Below are 13,998 nucleotides of genomic sequence, written 5' to 3' on the forward strand. Positions count from 1 at the left end.
GTCTCCACGTGCCAGCTCCTCCTCGATTTGCACGTGTGGGCTAATTGAATTTGGCCAGTGATGATTAATAGTGCCCATGAGATATCTTGCTTTACAATCTGCTAAAGAAAGGCAGCCAAAGGGAGTCACCCCTTGGGCTTTTAATTGGCATTTAATTCAATATCAGGAATTGATGACCTTGGAGCCTCTACAACAGTTCTTTCCACATCCCTTCACTAGGTGTCCTGCTTTTTCTGAACAGTAAAGAGAGACAAAATTTGAAGATAAAGGCAAGGGCTTTGGAAATATTTTAATAAATCCTCCTATGATGACATAAATGAAACCACAGCATCTACCTTTATGTTGTTGAGATTGATTTCTGTGAGACTAGGATCATTTGCTTTTATCCTTTGTAAACTTGCTTCCACATTGGTTGGATTAGGTGGTTCCTCAAAGATGGGCTTGACCTTTTCACCTTTCACAACATCTGCAACACAAGATCTCATGAAATGTTGACCGAGGAACAGACACCATCACCAGCAGTCTGGCTTCTCAATTCCCATTTAGGTTTGTACTGCAGCATTAGCCCCATTATCCCTGCCATGCCCATTGCACCTTCTGTGGCCCCAGAACATGTCACTGGAGGCTGTGGTCACAGGCTGGGCAGTATCATCATGAGCAAATTCCTCCTTTATGTACACAAGTCCCTGTACAATTAATCTGAGCCAAAGCAGCTTTAAAGACTATTGCATAGGATGTAATATACTGCAAGGCCTGCTTTGTTCTTTGTCTAATATCTGTAACAAAAGGTGTGCTCAAAACTTGCCCATGACATTAGCAAGAAAACATCCCTGCACCTATGAATAGACTGTGTTAACATGAAGCAACATGGTCAGGAGGCCCCTCAGTTTCCTTCTCTCAGCTGATACTATCAGCCTTACTATAAATTCAATTAGCTCTTGTAAAATTGCAACATCTGCACTTTCTAAATGATAAAACTATCAAAGCACGAAAAGCAAGTCCGTCTGCCAGCACCAAGATTTATGAAATCTTTGAGTGTTCATGCTCACAGAACTCCGGTATTTAATGCTGGAAGCTATGAGCTATAAATGTTCCCAGAGATGCATAAAAATCATAGCTTAGAACACAATTAGTACTTCTAATTCCCACGCATGTAGTCATGGAGATTAATTTATAAACCTTGACCACCCAAGCCACCAGAGGCAAGAAAGGAATATGTTGCTGACCACAAGTATGTTTAAACCCTTGTATTTTATGCTGCAGACAGGGAGAGATTTTGAAGGCTTTTTTCAAGTCTCAGGGTACTATGCATTGCTGTTCAGTGCTATGGGGAAAGTTCATGCCATGTCACAGGCCAAAAAAACCCCACATCTTTTTTTAGAACTCATACTCTTAGTGGAGATGGTCATACAGAATCCTTGAGCTGCTCCCTTTGACACCAAACTTTATTTTTACTAGTCCCCTGAGAGACTTTACATATCCCCGAATAACACTCCAGCCTTCCTAGGGAGCAGGGAATTGAAAACTACAGGTAAAATTTAGAGAGAGAATTCACCTTGCATGCAAGGACAGAAAGGAAACAAAAAAAAGCAAAGCATTTTTTGCACTTGTGGCAACACCCTTTCAAACTGGGAGCTGGGGAGAGACAAGCACCCTGTCCTCAGGTTAGACATCACAGTGTACTCATTCTAGAGTTAGTAGTAATTTTCATTTTCTACTTCTTGTTTTTTTCCCACGAGTTTTTCTTGTTTCTTTAATCATGGTGCTGTTTTGCCACATTGATGGGCAACTTTTGAGATGTCTCCCTCTTTTACTGCAGCATTTCACTTGGCTAAGGAAAGGTGTTGCTTTTGGACCAAGGAATACAGTGATGTGATGGTGGTTTTCTGGTTCTTAAGTCTGTGATTGGAGCATAGTTTAGCTGACTCACATAGCTGACTTTTTGACTCAGTACAACAAAAATATTCTGAAATCTATGAGGATTAGTAATGCATGCAGTTGCCTGTTATGAGATAGATGGCAGCTCACACAGGGCCCCACTGGAGAGGCTTGCAGGGCAGCCTAATCCTGAGAAAAATGAAGTGACACAGTCTCCTGTCTACTTTCCCACCTCCCCTTTAGTAATGAAAGATAGAAATGAAAGTCCTTGGTAAAGATAGCTGCTGTTCTCACGGTCTTAGAGAAAGTAAGCATTTTTTTAGTACTGTTTCCCTAGAAAAGGACATTCCACAATTTTGTCTTAAAAAGCAAAGTTTAGCCCATTTGATATCCCAGAGCTCAGAGGTGACAAGTTCTGGATCAAGGTTTGGCAGCTCTCAAGAAAAACGTGGAATTCAGATGCACCCATTTCTCCCCCCATCCAGCCTCCTGTGGGGTTGTCGAGCTATGATCTGGTTCACCACAGGCCTGTTTATTTAGTGCAAACATTTCTGGATTTGTTTTTAGTAACTGAAGCTGTCTCTGCTGGGGGATTTCCTGGATGATTATACTTCCCATGTACCTGAGGAGCCTCAGAACAGGCACCATTTAAACCCACGGCCACAGGGCTAAGGTGGAGGTGGGAGATCAGAGAGAGCAGTCAAGGCAGGAGCACATCCATGCAGTCTTTGCCTCCCTGTGAATGCAGCTTGAGGTGACCATGGCCACAGACGTGACTCTGCCAGGGACTCTGATGCATTTGAGCCCAGTGGTTACAAGTCATTTTGCAGTTGTGTCAGTGGAGGTTCTCGGGGCAAGATGGCCTGGCCTGAGCTGTGGCCAACTCTTAGCTGCAGCTCCCTCTGTTTTCTGCCTGCTGCCTGAACTGAAGTGGAATGGAAATATATATGTCTTGGCCTCCTAAATACTCTCATCCTTTCAAGCACCTCTGCAGAGCTAGATACTGCTCTCTAGGAAAACAAAGCTCCTTAGGAATGATCTAATTGTATACTACTGTTGTCATGATAATGGACTTTAAGATTGTATTTACTTTTTAAAAGTTACCTCTCATGATTAATTAGATCAATTAAGGTTAGGCCTGATTATATTACACTAAATTAGACCAACTGACCAGGCCCATAGGTGTAGAAGTCCCTAAAGATGACAGCAGCCCACAAGAGAAAATCTGCTTGCTTACTTCTCACGGTTCCTTTTCCATCTTTACTGCGGGCTCCTGCTTCATTAAATTTTGGGTTGTTGACCATGTTGTGCACTCCAAGAACAGCTGAAATGTGTAAATACCAGAGGCAGGACACAATGTTAATGGCAGAAACATGGACTTCAGAAAAATATCTGTAGTTTAGTTCCCCAAACAAAACCCCCTTTATAAAATATTAATTGAGTCATGCCTGCTTGTAGGGAGAGTCTTTAGGGGTTTAAACTCTGGCGATGCAGACATTCTCAATATAGTTTTTGAACAACTGAGTCAATGTACAATGCAGTTCAAGAAACGCCAGCTGGAAGGAACCACTGTGGGTCATCTTGTCCAGCCTCCCCCTCAGGCAGGAGTGTTGCCAACATTAATGAGGTCAGCCATGGCTTTGTCTGGCTGGATCCTGAAAACATCCAGAGATGGAAATCCCACAATCTCTCTGGGTAACTTGTTTCAGGGCTACACTCCTAATCATTTTTCTTCCCTAATATTCAACCCACCAGAACAGCAGGGACTTGAGAGGTGATCATGAGACACCCCTGGTGGCAGATCTGGGCAAAGAAGAACTGGAGGTGTGAGAGGATCATATCTATGTATTGTCTCACCTGCAAGGTCATAGAGCTCAGTATCTGAAGCGCTGGCCAGGGCCTCTTCTAGTTCTGGATCCAGGGTCACTTTCTCTTCCGTACGGGTTTCTACGGGCTTTTCTTTAGGGATAAATATTTTTCCTGAGAGAAGAAAAGAGCCAGAGTGAGTAATGAATTATTGGAACAACTCCTCTGCCTCCTGGCAGGGATGGGAATAGGTCTGTGACAGTGGAACTGCTTGAAAATATTATCAAGTGCATGTTTTTCTCTTTCTTACTTGATGCTATCCTCCACTAGGATCTTAATAAGTCTAAAAATAAAAGGTGCAGACTTCTGCTCTGTGTTGGTGATTGTTATTTTAGGGAATTTGCTCTCAGGAGCAGTTACAGCTGGGATTTTTCTGAAGGTCCTGTGCCCTTAAATAGGCAGAATCAAGTCTACATAAAAAGCTCGCAGAAATTTTATCCTTATATTTAAATTAGGCACTAGAAGGAGTTAAAACCATCCCCCTGCAAGAACTTTTCAGTTCCATATGCGATCCTGAAAGCTCAGCAAACCTGTTCTCTTCCAGTAACTCAGTTTCATTTCCAGCCTCTCCGGAGTATTTTCCCTCTGTGTCTCCTGATGATCATTCACATAAATAGCCTTATTCTGATCATCTGTGCAGGTCTGAAAAGTCTGAAGTGAACCACATGTTGCCCAAGAAAGACTCAACATGTAGTAATAAACCAATTCACTTATCTCTTTCATACAAGTTTGTCTACAGCCATTTCTGTACTGTCAGCTTCAACAACTGAGGTCACTGAGTAAGCTCAGAGAAAAATTTTGATGGAAATTTCTGAAACTCTGGCAAGGTTTACTGATGCAGTATTCAAATTATTTACCTTAGAGACATTTTTACCAAGGCTAAATAACTTCAGAGTACAAAACTGGACGGAAGGTTATTTAGAAAGACAAAATAGTATCATGATATATTTTTCATGCAATATTTTAAGTAATTGTTTTAAGAAAAGGCTTCAAGAAGATAAAAGCCTTTGTGGCCCAAAGGTAAGAATCATTTTAACTTTCACCATGCATTGGATGACAGGAATCAAGGACAGCCATCCCAGACATATCAAACAGAAGTCAAGTGGAAATCTGGGGTGAGAAATACTCTGCAAAGGTAGATTAGTTGTGCTCTCCAGCTTTAATAGCAGCACAGGTGCTAAGATTTCAGACTCTTTCTGTGTTATCACCTAATCTGAAGTGTTGGATGGCAGCTTTCAGACACCACTGACCAAGACTTAACTTGACGCCAGCTTTAAGTAAGGAAAAAAAATCATTACTGTGTCGGAAGCTAGAAGACCAAAATCAATCAGACTCTCCAAGTAAACAACCAATAGTGAGGAGTACTCTCTATAAAGTGTTTTCCTTTCAGAACACTGGTGGTTCCACATGAGTTTCAAGCAATCAGTAGGTTGGTTGAGATTTTGAGGGAATCCTACTGATTTTTATCCTGACTGATATTACTATTCTGTAACAACTATCTCCAGAGTCACAGCTTGCACAAAACCTCTCCACCAGGCAGTAAGTGATTCTTCACAGACCCAACCCAGCCACACTTTTAACAAATACTGATGGAAGTCTGTACTTTCACACAGAACATTGTGAAGGCGACACAGGACCTTGAGTCTGGTGTAAACTGGACACAACATGTAGGGTAGTTGGTCTTTATGGACTTTGGATGTGTGAAGGCCAAGGATCTTGCACAGCAAGAAATCAAGGGGTAATGGAAACCAGTACGGGCTCATACTTTTTCTGTACAGTTCACATATATAGGAATACAATTTTAAACATTTGTTTCAGGCATATGTAATTCTTGGCTGACAGCCCAAACCTTTCTTTTTAAATGTGTGTATGATTCCCAATGATAGTTTCATTTAAAGCATTCCTGGCAAACGTTTTAGAGAAAAAATTCTATTATTGGTTATATGAAATATTTAAAGGGGCAAGGTCATGTCAAAGATGGTAATATATATCTTTAATATATGTGGGCCTTGCTGGCATCCAGTGGTGTTTTAAAAATACTCTTTTTACTGCTATCTAGATAAGAACATTCCACTGTGAAGAGATGCTGCAGCACAGCAGATGGAGGTTAGAAAAACTTGTGCATTTAGCACATTATTAGGAATTTATTACCTGTCCACCAGCTGCAAAACCGCGTGTCCGTGTTTATACATGGCTGTCAACCAGTTTTCCTTCATTTTTTAAGGACAGAGTTTAAAGATGCAGGAGGTCTCTCCTAGTCCCACATCCATACACTGTAAATTCATTATCCATTGCCATCATGGAATTCACTTGAAAAATAAAATATGGATTGTGGCCTCCTCGTTTCAATGGTCCAACTTAAAATTTATTATTTGGAAGAAGTCTTGGAAGAACAGCGAGGTTTTATTATTTTAAAATGAGATTTATGAAGAAAGGCAGCTGCTCTTGGTGCTCTTTATAGCCACACTGTATTTTAGTGTTCTGTGTGACATAATTAATGTTGGCTGTGTTACGTTTTGCCCCCAGAATATGCTAATGTTCTGTGCTAAGTCTTAATAGTAATAGTTTAACTTTCTACCAATGAAAAACACAGTGACAAAAGTTCTGTTTATACATAACTTGAGTTATATTGGTGTTAACAACACAAATATAACCACACTTAGGTACAAAAATAATATATTCTTTAACTGAAAAACAAAGTTCAATTCCAGTAAAACAATACTAAGTATTAAAATACATTTTTTTTTTTTGCATAGAAACCCAAAAAGTGTGGAATCCAAAGTGCTTTCTTTCAACATGAAATTTTTAGCAAACATCAATGCAATTCTCCCCTTCTTTCTGTCAGACTGGGATAAGTGTCTGGGGTGACCTGGGTGACAACTGAGGTAGCTTATTATAACCCAGGGACTTTCTGACTGTGAGTGCAGTGAGCAGAGATTTGTCCTGGCTCACTTTAACAACAGACCTATTCCTTTTCACACACTGCAAAACCTCCATTGAAGTTGAAATCTGATACCGTTCATGTTTTACTCAAAAGAGGCTAAATGGAAAAAAAAATCCATTGAAAACCAGAGGGAAGAAGGATTCAGTGAAAAGGAATACAGAGACACATAGAAATGTGGAGGAAGGTAAAAGGAAAACAAACTCTCTATAAAAAAGGAAATACACTGGGTACAATCATGAAACCATAGATGTAATTTTGCCACTTGGTTCAGCAATGTCTGCTTTCCTGCATTGTGCAAATGCCCTCATTGAAGCAATGTCAAGGTAAGGCAAGGAAATGAGATGTATCCCTAACTTCATCTCTCCATTCAGTAATAGTTATCTACATAACCACACATGCACATCTATAGGAAGATCTATTAACTGAGCAGGGAATTACTTCAAGTGTATTTTCTTGAAGTTTTTTTGTTTATTGTTACATAAGGAGGGGAAAAAAAGGAATTTCAATAGTGCAGTTGGTAGGATTTTACTAGCCAGTCCAGTCTAAAAAATGTTTTGAGGACTTCACATTCATTTACAGTTTACAGCATTTGGAACATCATTTTTGGTATGTCTTCTCTATTCCTTTCTTCTTTTGTCATTAGACTTATATGAATAAATATAAATTGCCACCATTTTTATTTAGTATAAATACTTAGTATCTATTCCCACCTTGTACAAGCCAAAACTGTACAAGCCAAAACTTGACAAAGAACAGAGCAATGGGAAATAAGCCCACTTGTATGAGCTGTAAAAAAATGCCCTTTTATTTAACATCCATTTTTCTAAGGATACTTACTTAATTTTATAATACAAACACATTTTCTGCTATAATTGTAAAATAATTATGTACTTTCTTTTCCTATAAACTGCAGTTCAGGTTACTGTACTTTCAAGAAAGTTCCACTTACTACTTCTGGTTCCACTTATTACTTCTCAATGAATCACTGACTGCAGTGAGTGCCTGTTTATTCTCAATTACAGAATGCTACACTGACCTTGGAAGTGAAATTCAGTGATCTTGGAAATCTGCCTTGCATAAATCTGATTCACTTTTTCCATTTTGCACTATTATTTTCTGTTGAGGCTTACTTAAACTTTTCCCTACAAATAATCTATGAAAATGGAGCTAAATTAATTCTTATCAAGAATAAACTTATACAGTGAAGAAGAAAACAGGCCAAGTTCAAATAAGAGTGAAGCTGAAAATTAGTAGTAATAAAAATGCAGTATTGTAATTGTTGCTGTTCTGTTACTCTTGGATTAGTGTCAGCATATTCTATGCCTTAGAAATTATGATAATGGAATAGGAAGGTTGCAAAGATAAGCTTTCCAAAGTTATTAAATCTGTTGCGCATGAACACAAAAAAGAAAGTTAAGTTGCACCAGCATCTTTGACTTTGATCAGCATGCTGTGATTCTGCCACAGTAGCAATACCCTTTACAGAATTCTCCTGAGGAGTATGCTTTCTAAAATAAAAATAAACAAAAGCCAACCTATATTTTTTACAACTGAAGGAAGCCCAGAATTTCATCAGAGCCTCACATGGATTATAACAACAGCTCGTATGCAGTCCTACAGCAGTCCTCTGGATCACCACCTGGACTTCCCATGTCACCAACAGAGCAGAAAGCTCTTAGGTCTGATGGGGAATGGTGGCAGAGGAGGAAGGGAGTCAAACTGTGCCACTGTGCTTCAGGTTCTCCTGGACACCAAAAAGCCTTGAAACTTGGGCAGAGCCATATTCCACACAATGTTCCTCTCTGGCCTCTTTTCTCTCATCCCACATATTCTTCTGGTTTTTCCTTACCTCATTGCCCCCTGTGCCTTCCCCATCCTTTGTGTCTCCTGGTTTTACACATCTCTGAATCCTGACCATTCCCACCACCACCTTTCCCTCTGCCCTCTCTCCCTCATCACTGCTCTCTCCTACAGCTCCTTTCCCTTGAGCTGCCCCATCAAGTCCTTCATCCTGAAATATTTATACAGCTCCTCAAAAGCTCCTCCACCTCTCTGCACCAGCCTCTCTGCTGGCTGTTTACTCTCTTTTTCTCCTTTACAAAGTGAGGGGAGCACTGTGAGAGCAGGAGGGAGTCTCCCTGCCCTTGGTCCTGGCGTGACAGTGGCCTCTCAGATTTGGAAGAACATCCTGCACAGCCCAGCGCCCCCTGACCAGCCACACCAGCCCTCCCTGGGCACAGCTGGGCTGTCACATGTGCTGTCTGCACAGCTCTGAGGACATGACTAACACACTGCAGGGGGACTATTTGGAGAACACCATAACAAACTGTATGTACAAGAAAGCACAACATTTTGAAGATGCCAAACTTGAGTGTCTTTCCCTGGGGATTCCCAAGGGCACGTATTTCAAGTCCCCTCTTCAAAGCATGGAGACACTGCAGGTCACAAAAAACCAGCTGGAAAAATTTACTCTAGATGGATAAAACAATGTGTTTTCTCCTAATCTTGTTCTTGGAAACAGCTAAGTCCTTTTTGCTGACACTTTCCAAAAATTCAACTCGAGGCAGCCTCTCAGCATGGGAAATTTCAGTGTGAACTGTGCAAGTCTGGCAAAGTCATGAGCAACTAAAACAAGGTCTTACAAAAGCAAGCAGTGAAAGGCACTGGCTAGAGGCATTACTGTCAGCAACTGCAACACTTTCAGTGCCTTAAGAGACAAAGATCAGCTCTAAATGTAAGCCCTAAAGAACAGGAAGAAGGTGGCAAAAATTTAAGCAAACCCTTTCAGCTTTGGGGGTGAAAAGATTGCCTTGGCAATTCAAGATACCGTGTCTCTACACTAAACCCTAACCTTTGGAAAAAGTCTGTTAGAGACACTGGAATTGGAACTCATTAGCATCCACTCTAATACTCTAACCTGAAAATGTATTATTACTAATGCTGTATATTGATACTCTGCTTGGCACAGCACCACATGCAAGATAAATGGTCTCTGAAAACAGGGGTTTGGCCAAAAGTTCTCTGGTGTAATGATCCTTATTTTCTTCCTTTTCCCTATTATCAGTTGGCTGAAAATGTTAGTATTTAATCACATACAAGCATGTTCCACTTCCCTTTCCAGTCACAAATAATAATAGCCCAATCCACTGGAGTTTTTCCATGACTTTGATGAGAACTGGATCAGATCCAAAATGCAATGGTTTGGCAGGGAGCAGAAGACCTTGAAGAAAACAGGGACAGTAGTGAAGGGCTGAAACAGCAATCCTTATAGCAACCCTTCACATCTAATGATATTTCACAACAGAGGAACTTTTTTTAATTCTGTTTCATTAATACCATGTAGCTAGTAGAACCCCTTCAACAAAGCAGAAACTGAGATGCTGTTCCCAGTTGATGTTTGTATTACAGTAGTGCTCAGCTCTTAACTGAGGTCAGATGTACACACTGCATTCCATGAGAGAAAACATGCTGTGCTGACTGTGCTCTTGAATATTTTGTGCCTGCACTGCCTCTTACTTTCTCCACCTTTTCTTTTTAGTCCTGGACCATTCATGAACTTGATAATGATACAGAGATGGAAGTGATGGAAGTCTGACAACCAGCTGATTCAGTATGTGTTAAGAGCAGTGGGTCAGCCTAAATAACTTCCGTAGATCATCAGGTTCTATGTAGGGATTTCTAGAATATCTATCCTAAGTAGGAGCTAATCCAGAAATACACAAAACAAACACTCACAAGCTGCCCATCACTATGGCCCCAGTTATCAGCCCTTACTCCCTGTACTGCCACTGCTCACTAATAACAAACAGCTGTGTTGCACAACAGTTCCTGAAAGCCACCAGATCATTTCATACCACAGTGGGAGCAAACACTCGCTGTGGGGACACTCAGATGACGTCCCCAGCCCAGACTTGTGTTGGGGAGGATGTGGGGTAAAGCAGTCTGAAAACACTTCTCGATGGCCAGTTCGGGTGTGCCTGTGACCGTTCTGGCCCTGGTTCAGGCAAAACTTGGGTTTCCATTGAAATTTGAGAATTATCCCATACAAGCTTAAAGCCTTTCTGTACAGCAATTAATAAAGTACGTTACCCAGCTGCAATGTGGCAGAGGACCAAAACCCTAATGCATGCCATACGTTCGATTGTTTTTGCCAAATATTTCCAACCTCTTGAAACCACAATTACAATCAAAAACAAGGCAATTCCCTGCATAATCAGCCCCTCCATCTTGGGCTCATATTTAACACTTCCTGTGTTTTAACCACTCTGGATATCCCTGTCAGCTCTGGAATTTGTTTTGGCTTGTTTTCCAGGACAATCAAAACTTTATTGTTGTTCACCATATAGAGACCAAAACAGGCAACTGAATTTTGTCCTTCAGCAGCTGCTTGGAATTGCTTTTTGGTCAAGAACTCTCTAATAAAACATTAACAGCAACAGAGAAAAAAAAATAGAGATAGACAGAGTAGATAAAAAATAATGATATATCACAGACTATTCTGGAAGGAAGACATTTTAAATGCCACCTTCTTTTCCACTCATCACTGGATTTTTCAAGACAGTTTCAACTTTGCATGATAACTGTAGGAACTGGTGGAAATGTCACTAAACAGAAGCACCCCAGTTTCGTAATTTGAAAAAATAAATGATTTCCCGGTGACAGACAAACATCATGGTACAAAACACTGACAAAAGCTGAAACAACACTTGGTATATTCTCATCCTACTGACACACAAGTATGCTTAGGTGGTAAATAGTGCCAAATGGTACACACCACCTCCCATTTCTAATCATACACAGCTGGATGCATTTTTGAGCTGCTCGAGAATTTAATTTTTAACTGCAGAAATAGTATCAAATTAATTTGGGGCTATCTACAGTAGGGCTACATTGCAATGCTTCTACAGTATAAATCAATCATTTAACAGGCATCTATATAAAATAATCATATAAATATTTACCAATCTGTAAATATACCTTAGAGACTAGAAGGTGAGGAACAAGATTTTCCTCAGGAGAGATCCTTCTTTAGATTCTTTTGAGAATATATTTTAGAAATTTAAATTATTTATCCTGAACTAATTACTGAGCTTTGGAAGAATACTAATTATTTTCTAATTATAGTGACTTTCCATCTAGCCTGTAGTATCATATCTTGAAAACGTCTTTGCAGGACTGCTTTGTTTCCTCTCATAGAAAATATCTCCTTATAAATGTAAATCAAGTAATTAATATTTTAATACAGCCATTCTGTTGTTATTTTTTTTTCAATTGAGAGTGTCAAAATAAGTAACACTGCAGTTAAAAGCAAGGATTCTAAGATCCAGAGACAGCCACACATGGACTTTGTGGAACATTCATCACATTTCACCAGATTCAACCAATTAGCAGGATCATCATACAATCCATGGGAAGATTTCAGTACATTTGGCAGATGGAGTTTTCAGTTATGTGTTTTATAACACTCAGATTCTGCATGAAGCCTTTGCAGTGCAGATCAAGGGGAAAGGAGAACAAAAAAAGGAGGGTGTAAAGCCCAAGTGCTGGAAGTCTGGTAGTGTTCCTGTAGGACATCACCTGCCAAGCAAGCCAGGGGCAGCAGGAGATAAACAATACAGGATATGCCAAGTTCAAAATAAGCAGCTTTTTTCTCAAAGTCAGTTATTTCCCTTAAAGCAGCAAGAAAATGACACCGTGCAGTCCATCAGTTCTCAATTGTCAAGGTAGGGGACCTCATCAGATCTCAGATTAATTCAGTTATTTCTAACTTACAAAGGGTATTTTCATGGCATTTGGCCTTTGACTTCGAAGGAACTGTAGTATAATTCTTTGTGTTTCGATTATAATTGTAAAATTACTTTAGAAATCACAGAACACTCACTTGACTTAATCTGCTAAAGACAATTCTGAGGATTTTGTCAGAAATTTGTATCGTACCAGGAATAGAAGAAATTAGGGAAATAATTCCTTTAGCCTAAAATTCTGTCATAACCTCATAATTGTGATAATTCTTGAAAGTGTAATTTTTGAAGTAAATGAACACAGTGAATCAAAAGCCAAATTAAGAATAGTTTAGAATGCTAGCAGAGCTGCATTCACTCTGTGCTGAAGGAAAAGTGAAATGTGTGGTTGGTTGTGTTTGCAAAGCAGTGGTATTTCCACACCAGAGAGACCAGGAATTAATAAGCTGCACTAATAAGCACCTTAAGGGCATCTAGAAGCAAATGTAGGAATAATACTGCTTCACCTTCATCAAAAGAAATCTGAACTGGAATAAATAGGCCAGTACACACAGTAACACTGTCAGGGACAATACAGGGACTTGTTTTGTACAGATCAAGTGCCAGTCCTATGAGTATATTTAATTCCACACACCCCTGGTTTTTGTGTATTTGCAGAGACCTGCAAGTGGTGAGTTGTACTGCCTTGACACAGTGGTGTGTAGGAGACTGGAAACAATTGATAATAAATCCCTACTACAATAAACCACTTCCCTTTCTGCACAGGATGTGCTTGATCACTCCTGCTACTGGCAGGATCTCTGTGAAGAGCAGAACACAGACATTGTGATGGACGAAAAAGTAGCTTAGAGAATACACTGCACGGTAAAATAACATCAGATCTAGCTGAAAAATATCTCATTTGTCTAAAACCATTGTTTCAAAGACTGAGAACACAATGTAATGACAGTAACAACTCCTCGCTCACTCCTAGTCCATAAAATGTTATGTAAATAACATTTTACATCTTTGGTAATGGTACATAAAGTAAAAAATGCTGCCCTTGACTTTCTTGAAATATCTGCTTTCCCTTAAGCAGAACCCATTGAAATAATGGCAAATCCATTACATGGCCAGAAATGGACCCAGGCATAGGAAGTTCCTCCTTGAATGAAGGGGTGGCCTGAGGTAGGCATTTTTATCCACTTTTTACAAAAGAGGAAAAGGAGGTAGTGTGGCTAAAGGAATATTGTTTGCTAAAAAATATGACTGTTCCTGCCCTAAGGTTATCCTACCAAAGTTTGAATTATTCAAATTAGGTTTTCCTGTTTTCCCCTTTTTTTCCTGTAGCTGTAGGACAAGGGTAGCAGGGAAACTGTCTGCATGAATAGCATTGCCAGATGTGCTAGTAAACAAGTGGAAAAATACTTATTTTGTGTAACTTTATTCCCTGAGTTGTTACTTACAGCAATTGTAGGCAAGACTTACTCAGGAAGGCATTTATCTGTTTCCTCCTGAACGCCTCCCCCACTGCACTACCCTTGCACGGCCTAATGGTTAACATGGGAATAGTCCCTGGGAGGTTGGTGA

The 13,998-nt window shown here is 40.0% G+C and overlaps 1 protein-coding gene across 2 annotated transcripts in view; it reads right to left on the reverse strand.

Annotated features, from left to right (window-relative positions):
• Window positions 1-13,998, reverse strand: part of LOC108492618 (tropomodulin-2) — a 33,590-nt gene that overhangs the window by 6,666 nt on the left and 12,926 nt on the right. For both annotated transcript variants that reach the window (XM_017805137.1, XM_017805135.1), the window contains exons 4-6: window positions 3,736-3,858; window positions 3,116-3,202; window positions 336-466 (exon numbers count right to left, since the gene is read on the reverse strand). In XM_017805137.1, coding sequence (XP_017660626.1) covers window positions 336-466; window positions 3,116-3,202; window positions 3,736-3,858 — 341 coding nt within the window. The remainder of the gene's footprint in view (window positions 1-335; window positions 467-3,115; window positions 3,203-3,735; window positions 3,859-13,998) is intronic.

This window comes from Lepidothrix coronata, unplaced genomic scaffold (assembly GCF_001604755.1).
Source record: "Lepidothrix coronata isolate B3197 unplaced genomic scaffold, Lepidothrix_coronata-1.0 Scaffold11, whole genome shotgun sequence".
In the NCBI taxonomy this organism is placed as follows: domain Eukaryota; kingdom Metazoa; phylum Chordata; class Aves; order Passeriformes; family Pipridae; genus Lepidothrix; species Lepidothrix coronata.